Below are 17,033 nucleotides of genomic sequence, written 5' to 3' on the forward strand. Positions count from 1 at the left end.
AGACTTGTCCTTTAGGAAACCGTCTAACCCCTTTTCAAACTCTGCCAAGCTAACCGCCTTTACCACGTTCTCCGGCAACGAATTCCAGAGTTTAATTATGCGTTGGGTGAAGAAATATTTTCTCCGATTTGTTTTAAATTTACTACACTGTAGTTTTATTGCATGCCCCCTAGTCCTAGTATTTTTGGAAAGCGTGAACAGACGCTTCACATCCACCTGTTCCACTCCACTCATTATTTTATATACCTCTATCATGTCTCCCCTCAGCCGTCTCTTCTCCAAACTTAAAAGCCTTAGCCTCCTTAGTCTTTCTTCTTAGGGAAGTCATCCCATCCCCGCTATCATTTTAGTCGCCCTTCGCTGCACCTTTTCCAATTCTACTATATCTTTCTTGAGATGCGGCGACCAGAATTGAACACAATACTCAAGGTGCGGTCGCACCATGGAGCGATACAACGGCATTATAACATCCTCACACCTGTTTTCCATACCTTTCCTAATAATACCCAACATTCTATTCGCTTTCCTAGCCACAGCAGCACACTGACCAGAAGGTTTCAGTGTATTATCGACGACGACACCCAGATCCCTTTCTTGGTCCTTAACTCCTAACGTGGAACCTTCCATGACGTAGGTATAATTTGGGTTCTTTTTTTCCCACATGCATCACCTTACACTTGCTCACATTAAACTTCATCTGCCATTTAGCCGCCCAGTCTTCCAGTCTCGTAAGGTCCTTCTGTAATTTTTCACAATCCTGTCGCGAGTTAACGACTTTGAATAACTTTGTGTCATCAGCAAATGTAATTACCTCGCTAGTTACTCCCATGCTCAGTGTGCTGCTGCGGCTAGGAAAGCGAATAGAATGTTGGGTGTTATTAGGAAGGGTATGGAGTCCAGGTGTGCGGATGTTATAATGCCGTTGTATCGCTCCATGGTGCGACCGCACCTGGAGTATTGTGTTCAGTACTGGTCTCCGTATCTCAAAAAAGATATAGTAGAATTGGAAAAGGTACAGCGAAGGGCGACGAAAATGATAGTGGGGATGGGACGACTTTCCTATGAAGAGAGGCTGAGAAGGCTAGGGCTTTTCAGCTTGGAGAAGAGACGGCTGAGGGGAGATATGATAGAAGTGTATAAAATAATGAGTGGAATGGATCGGGTGGATGTGAAGCGACTGTTCACGCTATCCAAAAATACTAGGACTAGAGGGCATGAGTTGAAGCTACAGTGTGGTAAATTTAAAACGAATCGGAGAAAATTTTTCTTCACCCAACGTGTAATTAGACTCTGGAATTCATTGCCGGAGAACGTGGTACGGGCGGTTAGCTTGACGGAGTTTAAAAAGGGGTTAGATAGATTCCTAAAGGACAAGTCCATAGACCGCTATTAAATGGACTGGAAAAATTCCTCATTTTTAGGTATAACTTGTCTGGAATGTTTTTACGTTTGGGGAGCGTGCCAGGTGCCCTTGACCTGGATTGGCCACTGTCGGTGACAGGTGCTGGGCTAGATGGACCTTTGGTCTTTCCCAGTATGGCACTACTTATGTACTTATGTACTTATATTAAAAAGCAGCGGTCCTAGCACAGACCCCTGAGGAACCCCACTAACTACCCTTCTCCAAACAGGTCAATTGTGATGATTATATTATAAGTTTGGACAAGCAGTTGACCTGTTTGGTTTATGATGGTCCAATGATACTTATGAGCATATTTAACACCTAATTTTTTTTTTGGTGTGAAGTCTGTGGGGTTATTATTTGGTATTTATTCTTCTCTCTCCAGACTGTGATTATAATTATGTCCTCTCTTGCTTATTGATATTATGATCACATTTCAATAGAAAGAATCTCTGCACTGAGATGTCTTCTTCAATATACTGGGGAGCTCAGAAACACACGCCTACGATATTGAAGCCAGCATGAGTCAACTGCAAATCCATCATCACATTGTTTATTGGTACACTTTAGATATTACTTCTAAATAAACACATATTGAAGTGGTTTACAAATAAGAATAAAAAATGTAAGAGAATACTAAATGCAGGGTCATGCGCTTGGGTCGCAAGGATCCGAGGGAACAGTACAATATAGGGGATGAAGTGCTTCAGTGTACGAAGGAAGAGCGGGACTTGGGGGTGATTGTGTCTGATTACCTTAAAGCTTCCAAACAGGTAGAAAAAGCGACGGTCAAAGCCAGAAGGATGCTTGGGTGCATAAAGAGGGGGATGACCAGCAGGAAAAAGGAGGTGATAGTGCTCTTCTATAAATCTCTGGTGAGGCCCCATTAGAGTACTGTGTGCAGTTCTGGAGACCACACCTATTGAAAGATATAGACAGGATGGAGTCGGTCCAGAGGGCGGCTACAAAATTAGTAAGCAGTCGTGAACATAAAAAATATAGGGACAGGCTTAGGAACCTCAACATGTATACGCTGGGAGAGAGGAGACATGATAGAGACGTTTAAATATCTGAAGGGCATTAATGTACAGGAAGTGAGCCTTTTTCAATTGAAGGAAAACTCTGGAAGGAGGGGGCATATGATGAAGTTAAGAGGGAAAAGGCTTAGGAGTAATCTAAGAAAGTGTTATTTCACGGAAAGGGTGGTGGAGGTTGAGGAGGCGAGGACTGTCAGAGTTTAAGAAGGCATTGGTTAAACATGTGGGATCGCTTAGGAAAAGGAAGAGTTAGGGGTTTGAGAGGATGGGCCATTTGACCTTTATCTGCCGTCATGTTTCTATGTAAAAAGAGAGAAAAGGAGAAGTAAAGGAAAAGCTTAGACACTTAAAAGAAAATTTTAACATGCAAGTACTATTAACAGAGAGCCATTTTGTTTACCTGTGCCATCATCAGTGGTAGAGACATCTCACTTCAGGATTAGCCCACCAAAGACGTGGGCTATACTTTCTAGCAGTGCGATTCACGAGGCGCTTGTCAAGGCTTCATGTGACTTTTATTAATCAATATATTATAGAACATGCATTGATTGACACCTGAAGAAGGCTGATACAGCCAAAACACGGATCGTGTTGGGTCCCAATAAAGGCTTTTCTGGAACATCTTACCCTTGAGTGTGGTGACTGATCTCTTGACATTGGGCCCTCTCCACCCCCTTTTTTCTGTTGTGTTCCCTTTGAACCATACATCATTTGTGAGCACAGCTGCAGCAGATACCTGCTCTGTTTTCAATATTTTGCAGTCCAGGTAAATCTGCTGGAAAAGTGAGCCTAGATTACAGGGGTAATAGCAATAATAAATGCACAACTAGTGGTAATTTTATACCTAGGCAAGAAAGGCTATACTCTACATGGCAAAGAAATCTACTAAGGGCCCGATGCACTAAAGTCCCTGAAAAGAGCCATTCGCTAATGCCACCATGGTAAAAATAGCAAGTGATGCTCAAAAAAAACATTTTTTAAATAAAATTGTATGCAAATGAGCTGCATGGACTTTTACCATGCAACTCAAGCCAGTGCGTTCATAGGGCAGCCAATTGCTAAGTGTGGCTGCTCTGTGCATGCTCAGAATAGCTGTGCTACACGTGGCTTTCATACACGCATACAAGCTTTGTGTATGAAAGCCATGTGTACCTTTCTTTCCACCCCCCCCCCCCAAAAAAAAAAAAAAGAAAATCAAGCTGCCACAGAATCCCAATAGACTTTGCCCTGCCTTACTGCATGAGGGCTTTTTCTCAGGGCAAGCACTGTAGTGGGAGAAGCAGCAACACCACAGCCCGGAACCCCAGCCTCCATTTCCTGCTTCGGAGACCTCCCGATCTTGCGTGTCCTTCCCCTCTGCCTGATCAAAGCCTCTTGCAGTACAGCTCAGCTCTTCCAATGTGGTAGGCAGCCGCCATAGGATTTCTAGAAATGCAGAGCAAATAGAGCCTCAGCACACCACTACTGGGGCTCCAATGCCCTGCACCTTTTCAGGCCACTTCAGGCGTCTTTCTGCTGCTGGAACCCAGGACTGTGATGGCAAACAGCTGGGGCCAGTTCATCTTGTAAGAGAATTTTAAATTTCAAACGAGTCTCAATAGACAGCCAGTGCTGTAAATGAAGACTTGGTAATACTGTCCAGTATAACTGATGTCTGTCAAGAGTCTCGCTGTCATAGTCTGAATCAGTTGTAGACATTTGACTTGCTCAGCAGACTTATTTAACATGGAATTACAATAATCAATATGTGAAAATATAAAACCATGAATTAATGTAGCACGAGCTTGCTGTTTCAAATATTGCTGAAGATAATGCAACCTACATGATTGAAATAAAGACACTTTGACCACAGATGATAAAACCCCTAAAATAATCAATATCCCCCTTGTACTTACCATGCAGCCCCACCTTCCTAGTCACCACATGGCCTAGTTCTGGGCAAGACTTCTACGGTCTGTGTCCTGAAGATGGCAGGTGCGGATCGGGGTGGGGTGTACACGAGAAGTGGCGCGTGTGGGTTTGTCTTGTTGGGCAGACTGGATGGACCGTGCCGGTCTTTTTCTGCCGTCATCTACTATGTATGTTACCACATGGCCTATCTACTCATATCCATACTACTAACCCATTCCCTTTAATCATCAAATATAATCAATTCCTTCACCCATCCTAATTGTACCAGCTTAGACTCCAAATCTGGTTCACTAAAAGCCAGCACATAATTAACTCCCATATTTCTGAGCTTACAGTATCTTTGAACAGCCCTGAAAATAATTACAGGAAAAAGCTAGACTTTCCTTAAAGCTGGAACTGCCATTGAAAAAGCTGGGCTTGTTTAGGTCTATGCCATGTCTTGATGGTGCTGTTAACAGCATACTCAAATTAGACAGTAATTCTCAAGCTGTTGTCAGCATACTGTTGGATTGTGTTTAATCAAGTATTGACAATGAATATGACTATACTGGAGCCAAAATTATAAAAACCACTCATGACATCAGGTATCTGCTTATATGTTGTTGTTATTCTGATGAAACACAGATTGCCCTATTTGTGATGTCAGTATTTGTTCAGGAAGGAATGTAACCTGCTCTGAGTGGATGGACTGTATGGGTCTTTATCTGCCATCATCTACTAAATTACTTTGGTACTTATTTTAGAAATATATGGACATTTCAAAAGGCCGAAATGTATGTCCATGTGCTTGTAATGTCCAAGTACCAGATTTGCAAAGGCAGATTACGGATGTCCAACACTGCAGTACATCCAAATTGCAAGGGGGCATGTTGTGGGCGGGATTAGGGAGTAAAATGGTCATCCTTATTTCTTAAAGCAGGAAGCAAGTCTCAGGAGTAGCCTAATGGTTAGTGCAGTGGACTGTAAACCTAGGTTCAAATCCCACTTAAGATATTTTATAGATAGATAGATAGATAGATAGATATGTAATTGTGAGCCCTCCAGAAACAGAAAAATATCTACTATACCTAAATATATAAGCTACCTGCAAGCCTGAAGGCTATTGAAGTGGTGTCAACTCAGGTATAGTAAAGTATGTTGCTGTTCCTGGAGGGCTCACAAAATAAGAGTTAAAGTGGGATTTGAACCCGAGTCCCTCTAGGCTGTCCCTATGCTCTGCAAGGGTGTCTGTGTGGCCATTTTCTAAGAATGCTGCCAGACAGATATCTTTATTTATTTATTTCCTTTGTTTTCCCCCGTTTATAATTCAGACTTTCCAGTTTGAAATAATGGATGTTCATGTGGACAGTTTCAGCGTATGGACATCCATCTCAACATATTTTCAAACATGAAATATTGACACATTTCCTGTTTGAAACAGGGGCGTAGCCAGACCTCAGCAGGAGGGGGGTCGAGAGCCCAAGGTGGGGGGGGGGGGGGGGCACATAGCCTGCCACCCCCAGCCACCGACCCTCCCCCGCTGCCACAAGGTACCTTCTTTCATGCCGGTCTATGGCGCGTTCGCTCACTTCGGTGATCTGTGCTGTGAATCCTGATTCCTGCACGTTCCTTTAAGTGAAATTGAACATGCTCAGTTTCACTTAAAGAACGTGCTGGACATCAGGACTCACAGCACAGATCAGCGAAGTGAGCGAACGCACCAGAGACTGGCGCTGAAGACTAAGGCTGGCGGGGGTTGGGGACCCCCGCCAGCAAAGGTACCTGGTGGCAGTGAGGGGTCGAAAGTGGAGGGGGCCAGGACTAAATCTGTGAGTGCCCATGCCCCCGTGGCCCCACGTAGCTACGCCCCTGCTTTGAAAATACATGCAAGGTGGACAGCTGTTTAGGATGTTGTGACCTGGACATCCTTTAGAAAATGCCCCTCCATGTCTGTACCACCTTAATCCTCATACAAACACTGAAGACCCTTCACTAGTCAGAATTTTGTCCGCAGCTTCACATGTTTTATCAGTAGTCCATGAAAAGATTCATGTAATGTTTTTCTTTCATTTAACACCAGCCTTACTACCAAGGCTGGAGCTGGCAAGGGTCAGAAGTGGAATTAAATTATCCCTGGAAAATTTACTGTGTGTGTCCCAAAGAACCACAGTGTTTGGTGTTCTGTCCACACCAAATTTTTAGGATAGACATGAGTGACAGAGCTGTTTTCTTGAGATATATAAATTTCTGCAGACTGTGTAGCTATGCATGTGTGCATCCCAGAATGTGGGCCACTTTTATATCTGGATGGAGCTTCTAATTGTCTTAGTGTGCTTAGAATGTGATTTACCAACAGGAGTTTCTTCTAGGTTGAATCATTACTGGTCTCAAGCAACTGTAAGGTTTTCATAATTTCAGGGCAGACAATCTTCTTGTTTGGTTAATTTTCTATCAGGAGGTAGTTTTGAAGCTTTTAAATAATAAGATGGTTGTGATACTAATGAGTAAAATAAGGAAAACAGCCATACAGCTAAAATTATTTAAATAATAATTAAAAAATCTTTAGTCACAGTACAGCATTCAGCAATCATACCAACTGCTACCTCATTTCTTTCAACTCTCCAGCTGAGTTTGAATCTAAATTTGCTTTCCATTCCATGGATGAGTTTCCGCCCCCGGAAGAATACAAACCATTTCCAAGAATTTATCCAAGCAAGATGGCAAGAGGTAAGTAATCAACAGGGGAGATAAATGCTTAGCCTGTGATAGATACATTCTGCCATTTACTCCCCTGCCCCCCCCCCCCCCCCAGCATAGATAGATCATTGTACCACTTTGTACAGTTCTAATGCAGTGGGAAGCCCAAAAAGCAGGAGGATCAGTCCCCAGGTTAAAAAAAAAAAAAAGACAAAGTATCCTTCTCTATTTACAAATTAGTTCCAGACCTGTTAACACAAACCTAATATGGATTTTTGGATAGAGATGGCAAGATTAGATAAGGCTAAATATGTTCCAGGTTGGGATGTAGGTGACCAAAAAACACAATTCCTTTTAGTTTTTTTTTTATTTTTCATGATTTTCAAAGGTTGGGGTGGGGGGAGGGGGTCAGTTCTTTTCATATATTTAAATGTGCAATGAAACTTTTTAACTTGCACAGATTGCATTCACATTAATTCGTAAGTGTGTGTGCCTACAGTTGAATTTGCATGCAGTAAAATTACTACTACTACTACTTAGCATTTCTATAGCGCTGCCAGGGTTACGCAGCGCTGTACAAGTTTAAACATGAGGAAGGACAGTCCCTGCTCAAGAGAGCTTACAATCTAAAGGTTAAGGTGCTGAAATGAACCAAGTGCACGTTAAGGCATGGACGCCCCTTGTTCTAGGATTCCTGTTACAGAGCTACATCAGGTTACTTATTTTCCCTACTTGGATAGGGGGTACACAACCTTTACATTTGCTAGTGCTTCCCCCATCTATTGTTTGTTAGAACACATAAAAGGTAGCATAGTCAATATGGGAGATTTACCGAGTTACACTGAAGAGCTCTATTCATGCAAATCTAACTAATGCCTCCATCTTAACCAGCTATACAAGTCTATGTCTGTGTGTATCTCTGAGGCTCTGACTCTATACATACAGGTTATGCAGATATCTCTCTCACACACACACACAGCCACCTAATTCATGAATTCTTATAGCAAGGTGAACTTTTGTATGACAGGGGCGTAGCCAGACTTTGCGGTGGGAGGGGGCCAGAGCCTGAGGTGAGGAGGCACAGTTTACATAAGTACATAAGTACATAAGTAGTGCCATACTGGGAAAGACCAAAGGTCCATCTAGCCCAGCATCCTGTCACCGACAGTGGCCAATCCAGGTCAAGGGCACCTGGCACGCTCCCCAAACGTAAAAACATTCCAGACAAGTTATACCTAAAAATGCGGAATTTTTCCAAGTCCATTTAATAGCGGTCTATGGACTTGTCCTTTAGGAATCTATCTAACCCCTTTTTAAACTCCGTCAAGCTAACCGCCCGTACCACGTTCTCCGGCAACGAATTCCAGAGTCTAATTACACGTTGGGTGAAGAAAAATTTTCTCCGATTCGTTTTAAATTTACCACACTGTAGCTTCAACTCATGCCCTCTAGTCCTAGTATTTTTGGATAGCGTGAACAGTCGCTTCACATCCACCCGATCCATTCCACTCATTATTTTATACACTTCTATCATATCTCCCCTCAGCCGTCTCTTCTCCAAGCTGAAAAGCCCTAGCCTTCTCAGCCTCTCTTCATAGGAAAGTCGTCCCATCCCCACTATCATTTTCGTCGCCCTTCGCTGTACCTTTTCCAATTCTACTATATCTTTTTTGAGATACGGAGACCAGTACTGAACACAATACTCCAGGTGCGGTCGCACCATGGAGCGATACAACGGCATTATAACATCCGCACACCTGGACTCCATACCCTTCCTAAAACACCCAACATTCTATTCGCTTTCCTAGCCGCAGCAGCACACTGAGCAGAAGGTTTCAGCGTATCATCGACGACGACACCCAGATCCCTTTCTTGATCCGTAACTCCTAACGCGGAACCTTGCAAGACGTAGCTATAATTCGGGTTCCTCTTACCCACATGCATCACTTTGCACTTGTCAACATTGAACTTCATCTGCCACTTGCACGCCCATTCTCCCAGTCTCGCAAGGTCCTCCTGTAATCGTTCACATTCCTCCTGCGACTTGACGACCCTGAATAATTTTGTGTCATCGGCGAATTTAATTACCTCACTAGTTATTCCCATCTCTAGGTCATTTATAAATACATTAAAAAGCAACGGACCCAGCACAGACCCCTGCGGGACCCCACTAACTACCCTCCTCCACTGAGAATACTGGCCACGCAATCCTACTCTCTGCTTCCTATCTTTCAACCAGTTCTTAATCCATAATAATACCCTACCTCCGATTCCATGACTCTGCAATTTCTTCAGGAGTCTTTCGTGCGGCACTTTGTCAAACGCCTTCTGAAAATCCAGATATACAATATCAACCGGCTCCCCATTGTCCACATGTTTGCTTACCCCCTCAAAAAAATGCATTAGATTGGTGAGGCAAGACTTCCCTTCACTAAATCCGTGCTGACTTTGCCTCATCAGTCCTTGTTTTTGTATATGCTCTGCAATTTTATTCTTAATAATAGCCTCCACCATCTTGCCCGGCACCGACGTCAGACTCACCGGTCTATAATTTCCCGGATCTCCTCTGGAACCCTTCTTAAAAATCGGAGTAACATTGGCTACCCTCCAGTCTTCCGGTACTACACTCGATTTTAGGAACAGATTGCATATTTCTAACAGTAGCTCCGCAAGTTCATTTTTTAGTTCTATTAATACTCTGGGATGAATACCATCAGGTCCCGGTGATTTACTACTCTTCAGCTTGCTGAACTGACCCATTACATCCTCCAAGGTTACAGAGAATTTGTTTAGTTTCTCCGACTCCCCCGCTTCAAATATTCTTTCCGGCACCGGTGTCCCCCCCAAATCCTCCTCGGTGAAGACCGAAGCAAAGAATTCATTTAATTTCTCCGCTACGGCTTTGTCCTCCTTGATCGCCCCTTTAACACCATTTTCGTCCAGCGGCCCAACCGACTCTTTGGCCGGTTTCCTGCTTTTAATGTATCTAAAAAATTTTTACTATGTATTTTTGCTTCCAACGCTAATTTCTTCTCAAAGTCCTTTTTTGCCCTCCTTATCTCCGCTTTGCATTTGGCTTGGCATTCCTTATGATCTATCCTGTTACTTTCAGTTGGTTCTCTTCTCCACTTTCTGAAGGATTGTTTTTTGGCTCTAATGATTTCCTTTATCTTACTGTTTAGCCACGCCGGCTGACGTTTAGTCTTTTTTCCCTTTTTTCTAATATGTGGAATATATTTGTCCTGAACCTCCAGGATGGTGTTTTTAAACAGCATCCACGCCTGATGCAAGTTTTTTACTCTGCGAGCTGCTCCTTTCAGTCTTTTTTTCACCATTTTTCTCATTTTGTCGTAATCACCTTTTCTATAGTTAAACGCTAGCGTACTTGATTTCCTAGTTTCACTTCCTTCAATGCCAATATCAAAACCGATCATATTATGATCACTGTTATCAAGCGGCCCTCGTATCGTTACCCCCTGCACTAGATCATGAGCACCACTAAGGACTAAGTCTAGTATTTTTCCTTCTCTTGTCGGCTCCTGAACTAGCTGTTCCATGAAGCTGTCCTTGATTTCATCAAGAAATCTTATGTCCCTTGCGTGTACAGATGTTACATTAACCCAGTCTATATGCGGGTAATTGAAATCCCCCATTATTATTGTGTTGCCCAGTTTGTTTGCGTCCCTGATTTCCTTTAACATTTCCGCATCCGTCTGTTCGTCCTGGCCAGGCGGACGGTAGTACACTCCTATCACTATCCTTTTCCCCTTTGCACATGGAATTTCAATCCACAGTGATTCCAAGGAGTGTTTTGTTTCCTGCAGAATTTTCAATCTATTTGATTCAAGGCTCTCGTTAATATACAATGCTACCCCTCCACCAATCCGATTCACCCTATCACTACGATATAATTTGTACCCCGGTATGACAGTGTCCCACTGGTTATCCTCCTTCCACCAGGTCTCAGAGATGCCTATTATATCTAATTTTTCATTTAGTGCAATATATTCCAACTCCCCCATCTTATTTCTTAGGCTCCTGGCATTCGCATATAGACATTTCAAACTATGTTTGTTGTTCCTAAGTACATCATGCTTAGTACTTGACAGTATTAATTGGCAATCTTTTGTCTGATTTTTATTGTTATTTAAAGATACCCGATCTACTACAATCTCTTTTGCAACCTCACTATCAGGATACTCTATCTTCCCTGTTATGGTGATATCTTTGAAAGATACCTTATCCCGAACCATGCTCTTTTGAGCGACTGTCGGCCTTCCCCCCATTTCTAGTTTAAAAGCTGCTCTATCTCCTTCTTAAACGCCGATGCCAGCAGCCTGGTCCCACTCTGGTTAAGATGGAGCCCATCCTTTCGGAATAGGCTCCCCCTTCCCCAGAATGTTGCCCAGTTCCTAACAAATCTAAAGCCCTCCTCCCTGCACCATCGTCTCATCCATGCATTGAGACTCTGGAGCTCTGCCTGTCTCTTGGGCCCTGCGCGTGGCACAGGTAGCATTTCAGAAAATGCTACCCTGGAGGATCTGGATTTCAGCTTTCTACCTAAGAGCCTAAATTTTGCTTCCAGAACCTCTCTCCCACATTTTCCTATGTCATTAGTACCCACATGTACCAAGACAGCCGTCTCCTCCCCAGCACTATATAAAATCCTATCTAGGTGACGCGTGAGGTCCGCCACCTTCGCACCAGGCAGGCAAGTCACCAGGCGATCCTCACGTCCACCAGCCACCCAGCTATCTATATGCCTAATGATCGAATCACCCAGTACAACAGCTGTCCTAACCTTTCCCTCCCGGGCAACATTTGGAGATATATCCTCGGTGCGAAAGGATAATACATCCCCTGGTGGGCAGGTCCTGGCTACAGGAGTACTTCCTACTTCACCAGGGTGGTGCTCTTCTTCTAGGAGACCTCCCTCCTCCAAGGTAGCACAGGGGCTACCTGACTGGAGGTGGGACTTCTCTACAACATCCCTGTAGGTCTCCTCTATGTACCTCTCTGTCTCCCTCAGCTCCATCAAGTCTGCTACTCTAGCCTCAAGAGAACGTACACGTTCTCTGAGAGCTAGGAGCTCTTTGCATCGGGCACACACATATGACACCTCACCAATTGGGAGATAATCATACATGTGACACTCAATGCAAAAGACTGGATAGCACCCCTCTCGCTGCTGGACTGCTGACTCCATCTTAGTGTTTTTTGAGTTTTTCCGTAATTTAAAACTTGCTAAAGTATTAAGGATATCAGCCTATCACTAACTTACAGTTCCTCCTTTAAACCCCAATCTTCAAGTTCCGAAAGCACAAGCAAAATTTGTTCACTTACCAGTGGATCGGAACGGACCTGGGAGTCACTCCGGCGAAGGCTCCGAGGATATGCAGATGAGCTGCAAGTCCTCCACGGCACCTGAGAAGGCAACCGGTGGGAGAGCTGGGCACCTCTCAACCAAGAAAAGGCTTACCAGGGGTTAGGCCGAAGCCAGCATTCCTCCCCCTGAGGGTCACCTGATCCTGGCTAAGAAGTACCTGGTTTGTTCTACTGCCACCACCCTGCCGCTCCCCACCAACTGCCACAGCAAATACCTTGGCTGGCAGGGGTCCCCAAACCCTGCCAGCTGCAGCGTTGTCCAGCGCCAGTCTCCGGCCCTGCTCTTTCTTCCCCTCATGTCCTGCATGCTCCTTTTAGTGAAATTGAGCATGCTCAGTTTCACTAAAAGAAGCGTGCCAGACATGAGAGGGAAGACAGAGCAGCGCTGTAGACCGGCGCTGGACAACACTTCAGCTGGCAGGGGTTGTGGACCCCTGCCAGCAAAACCAGAGGCCCAGAGGAAATTTGGGGGGGCGTAGGCCCCCGTGGCCCCACATAGCTATGCCACTGGTATGGCAGCAACAAGCAGTATGGTTTAGTTCAGCCTTACTGATCAAAGCAATTCTGCCCCATAGTAGCTACCAAGAACGTGCAGGCAAAAAAAATTTTGTTTAGTTTCCTGCATTATTTTCAAGGCATTTTTGTTTTTAATAATAATTTTTAGGGCTGGACAAGAATACTACAGAAGCAACAGGAAACAAGCCCAGAGGTGGGGCAGAACTGCTGAAGCCTGCTGTGAGCTGGTTTCTGCTAGACCAGTTAGGAAATGAGAACTCACATTACCAGAAATTCAAGACACAGCTAGACATGGGCTGGTTATAGCATATTTTCAAGAGACAGAGTAGTTCCTCCTGGAAAGTAGCTGTCTTTCAACCTGAAGATCACAGCTTCAAGGCTGGTTTAAAAAAAAAAAAAGCTGAAATTTAAGGACCTGTCATTTTGGGCATTTTTCCTGTCCTTTCTGATTAGACTCAAATTTAGCTGAGGTATTCTATCAGCTTTTTTATTTAGGTAACCAAGTCCATCGTTCATTATCTTGCCCTTGGACTAGGCTGACTATAGCAGAATCTCAAGAGGCAGAATATCTCCAAGAAAGTAATTGTCTCCTAACCCAAGGATCAGAGGTTCAAGACTAACTTGTGCCTGATAACTGTTAACACTGGGGAAAAAAGCTGAAATATTACTCTAGAAAGAAACCTGATTTTTTTTTTTTTGGTGGGGGTGGGGGGTTCTTTCCTTTCAGGTTACACTTAAATTTAGCTGAGTAGTTCCATCAGCTTTTTAGTTTTCACTTGGGCTGGTTCATTGTGTCACAGAGACTCTAGTAGGGACCCCTGAAGCTTGAGTACTATTTTATAAAAGGACAAGAAGTAGGATTGCTCATGGTAAGAGCTTAGAATCATTATACCTCCAAGAAGTGCATCCAGCACAAAAGGGCCCACAAGGATTACTGAAAGCAAAGAGAGAATCAGGAAACAGAACTATGCTTACGAGAAATAAAAAAAACACAGGCATGGGCTGCCTATAGCAGACTCTCAAGGGCCAGAATCTCTCTTGCTGGAAGGTACTTCCTTCCCCCCTGAAGGTCACAGATTCAGGTCCACCTAGGGGAAAAATACTGAAATGTAAGAACGTTGAAAGGAACTTGTAATTTTGTAGTTTATCCTGGTATGTGGGTAGAAACCTGGTTTCTGCCAGGTACTTGTGACCTGGCTTGGCCCACTGTTTGGAAAAGAGGATACTGGGCTAGATGGACCATTGCTCTGACCCAGTATGGATATTCTTATGTTCTTATGAAATGAATACACATCCTTAGTAACTACAAGCAGAATAAGTTTCCTACTCATTTTTTCCCTCCTTCTGACATCTCCAGCTCTTAAATCACAAAGGGTTGCAAAAATTCCTTACTTTCATGTACCTCTTGTGCTGTATCAACAGCATATGTTGAATTAGAAAAAATAATATTAGTTTGCAAATCCTGCAGTTTTACCCTCAGGTGCCCTGTATTTGTTGACTCTGAAGAAACTGATTTTGTATATTCGATGTTCACTAATTGTGCCTTGCAGTGAATGGAAGAGACCTTCTCGCAAGAACACTGATGAGATAAGGCAACTTGCTACCCCAGTGACTCTTCTCAGCAGTATGGCTACCAGAGCTGTTTCATCAAAGACCCCACCCTGCTGCACAGCTGCTTATTAGAGTTTGATGAACTGCAAAAGTATCCAGTTTTAAATCATAGTATTTATTTTAAAAAAATGTTACATACCATGGTTTTGAACAGCATTGTATATAGCTTTGCCTCCAATGCATGACTTTCCAACCCACAGCTCATGAGACAGGATCATATTACGGTGGGTAAAGCTTACAACATTAGTATATTCCTCTGTTGTTAAAAAGTATAATTGATGTGGAAGGTTTTGGCCAGATAAATAAATTAAAAACCTTTCAGCCTGGGTAAAATGCTGCTCGGTTCAAGCAGAGTGGAGGAGTGGCCTAGTGGTTAGGGTGGTGGACTTTGGTCCTGAGGAACTGAGTTCAATTCCCACTTCAGGCACAGGCAGCTCCTTGTGACTCTGGGCAAGTCACTTAACCCTCCATTGCCCCATGAAAGCCGCATTGAGCCTGCCATGAGTGGGAAAGCACAGGGTACAAGTGTAACAAAAAAAAAAAAAAAGCTACTTGGTTCAAGTACGTATCCAATATGCCTTAGCTCTATGATGTGACACATCACAGTACATGAGAACTTTTTAAGCAGAAAAGTAGGGGGATCCACATAAGAGTAAGATACTGCTGTAGCCCCTCTCCGCACTGGATCCTGGGAAAATACCTGCTAATAAGGGGGATGCCAAGTATTAACTGCTCTGGGCAGACTGTATATAGCAGATTGCTGTGTGGAATTTGGAAATGGATTAGTAGCTGCAGCTTTCTCACTCACGTTTATGTTCATAAATATATAGCAAGAGAATCGCTGCCAGTACAATTTATTAACCTTGCCCTATTCTTATTAATGTGTTTGTTCATCTGTGTCTATATAAAATACTATCGGCATCTGTGGCCTCATTACTGCTGCAGCAGACTGGTTAACAGAGGAAGCAGAGACTCCTTGAATTAGAAAACACCAAATGGGGTTAAGCCAATGGAAATACTGCAAGAGTAGGGATGCTCCTCTAATCCCAACCAGCACCACTGTGTGGCCTGGAAAAGCAGCCTAGAGTGTTTCAAGAATGGGTTGTGTGTGAACATTTCATTCCTTGTAATTTTAGAATAATAATACAAAAAAATCTGACTAAAGCACTTGTAGATGTATAGGTAGTACAGCTTGCTGGGGCCAGTACCTGTTCCACTGTTAAAATGTTACTGTGACTTACCTTGTTCATTCCATGTCATAGGGTTCTCAGAAAGTGCAAGCAGTGGCACTCACCATATGACCCCCTAGCTCCTATACAGCCTAAATACTGACATAAATAGGCTTTCCTGGGCAAAGCGAGATCATCTGATTAATAAATGTCCTTTCCCTTCCAGGGCTCGGGCCTTTGTTCAGAGAGGTGACATTTTCTATTTCCAATCACAAGACTTTCTTCCTGTACAACTAGTTATATGTGTTGCTTCTGTGCTGCAGGGGTGGCTGAGCACTGACCCCCCAGTCAGTACATAAACATATAGGGAAAGATGAGGTGCCTTCCCTTTCACAGATATGGATAGATCTCTATGTATCCATTCCCATCTGGTACACAGTGAGTGAGTCTGGGTTTATTTGCCCTTGCTGCAGCTGCCAGTCTCTAGTGCTTTTTAACCATCGCCTAGAGGCACACCTAGACAAGTGTAATTTTCAGGATAAGAACATAAGCATTGCTATACTGGGACAGACCAAAGGTCCATCAAGTCCAGTATCTGGTTTCCACCAGTGGCCAATGCAGGTCACAAGTACTTGGCAAGATCCCAGAACAGTAAAACAGATTTTATGCTGCTTATCCTAGAAATACTTTAAGTAGAGATCTGTGCACTTAATTACTTATTATGTATATGTCAGGGAAGTCTCATATTCACATAGGCAACACATATGTATATGGTTCTTGTGCCTAATCTCTGTGACAACTTTTAATCATTGACAACCCCCTACCATCCTTGTCAATTTTTATAGATACTTTTTTCTGCTGATGCAATTATTTTTTATTTCAATGTAACTAAGTAACACCCGTGAATTCAGTGGAAGTCTTCTAATTTTCCCATAAATATATTTATAATCCAAAATAATCCATTGTTAGAAACTTCAAGACTTATCTGTGTGTATTAAAGAGCGCCCAGGAGCACAGGCCCTGTCGGGATAGTAAGAACTCCTGGGCGCTCCTTTAATACACACAGATAAGTCTTGAAGTTTCTAACAATGGATTATTTTGGATTATAAATATATTAAGTGCACAGATCTCTACTTAAAGTATTTTGTTGAGTTTATTTAGACATTGAAAGTAGAAGGCCAATTAGTATTTTGACAGTATCCTAGAAATAAGCAGTGGATTTTGCCACATCAGGCTTAATAATGGGTTATGGACTTTTAAGAAATTATCCGCTATGATTGTGCATGAGGTAGATTAGACACCTGGTATATAGAAATTTGTTGCATG

At 43.3% G+C, this 17,033-nt stretch overlaps 1 protein-coding gene across 5 annotated transcripts in view; it reads left to right on the forward strand.

Annotated features, from left to right (window-relative positions):
• WIPF3 (WAS/WASL interacting protein family member 3) overlaps positions 1-14,725 on the forward strand; it is a 140,683-nt gene extending 125,958 nt beyond the window's left edge. For 4 of the 5 annotated variants that reach the window (XM_030202493.1, XM_030202509.1, XM_030202497.1 and 1 more), the window contains exons 7-8: positions 6,955-7,056; positions 13,076-13,268. In XM_030202493.1, coding sequence (XP_030058353.1) covers positions 6,955-7,056; positions 13,076-13,233 — 260 coding nt within the window. In that variant the 3' untranslated portion in view covers positions 13,234-13,268. Of the gene's footprint in view, positions 1-6,954; positions 7,057-13,075; positions 13,269-14,477 lie in introns of those variants that run through there. The other variant, XM_030202514.1, reaches the window with a different exon arrangement.
• The last annotated feature ends 2,308 nt before the right edge of the window (positions 14,726-17,033 follow it).

Source organism: Microcaecilia unicolor, chromosome 1, assembly GCF_901765095.1.
Source record: "Microcaecilia unicolor chromosome 1, aMicUni1.1, whole genome shotgun sequence".
In the NCBI taxonomy this organism is placed as follows: Eukaryota; Metazoa; Chordata; class Amphibia; order Gymnophiona; family Siphonopidae; genus Microcaecilia; species Microcaecilia unicolor.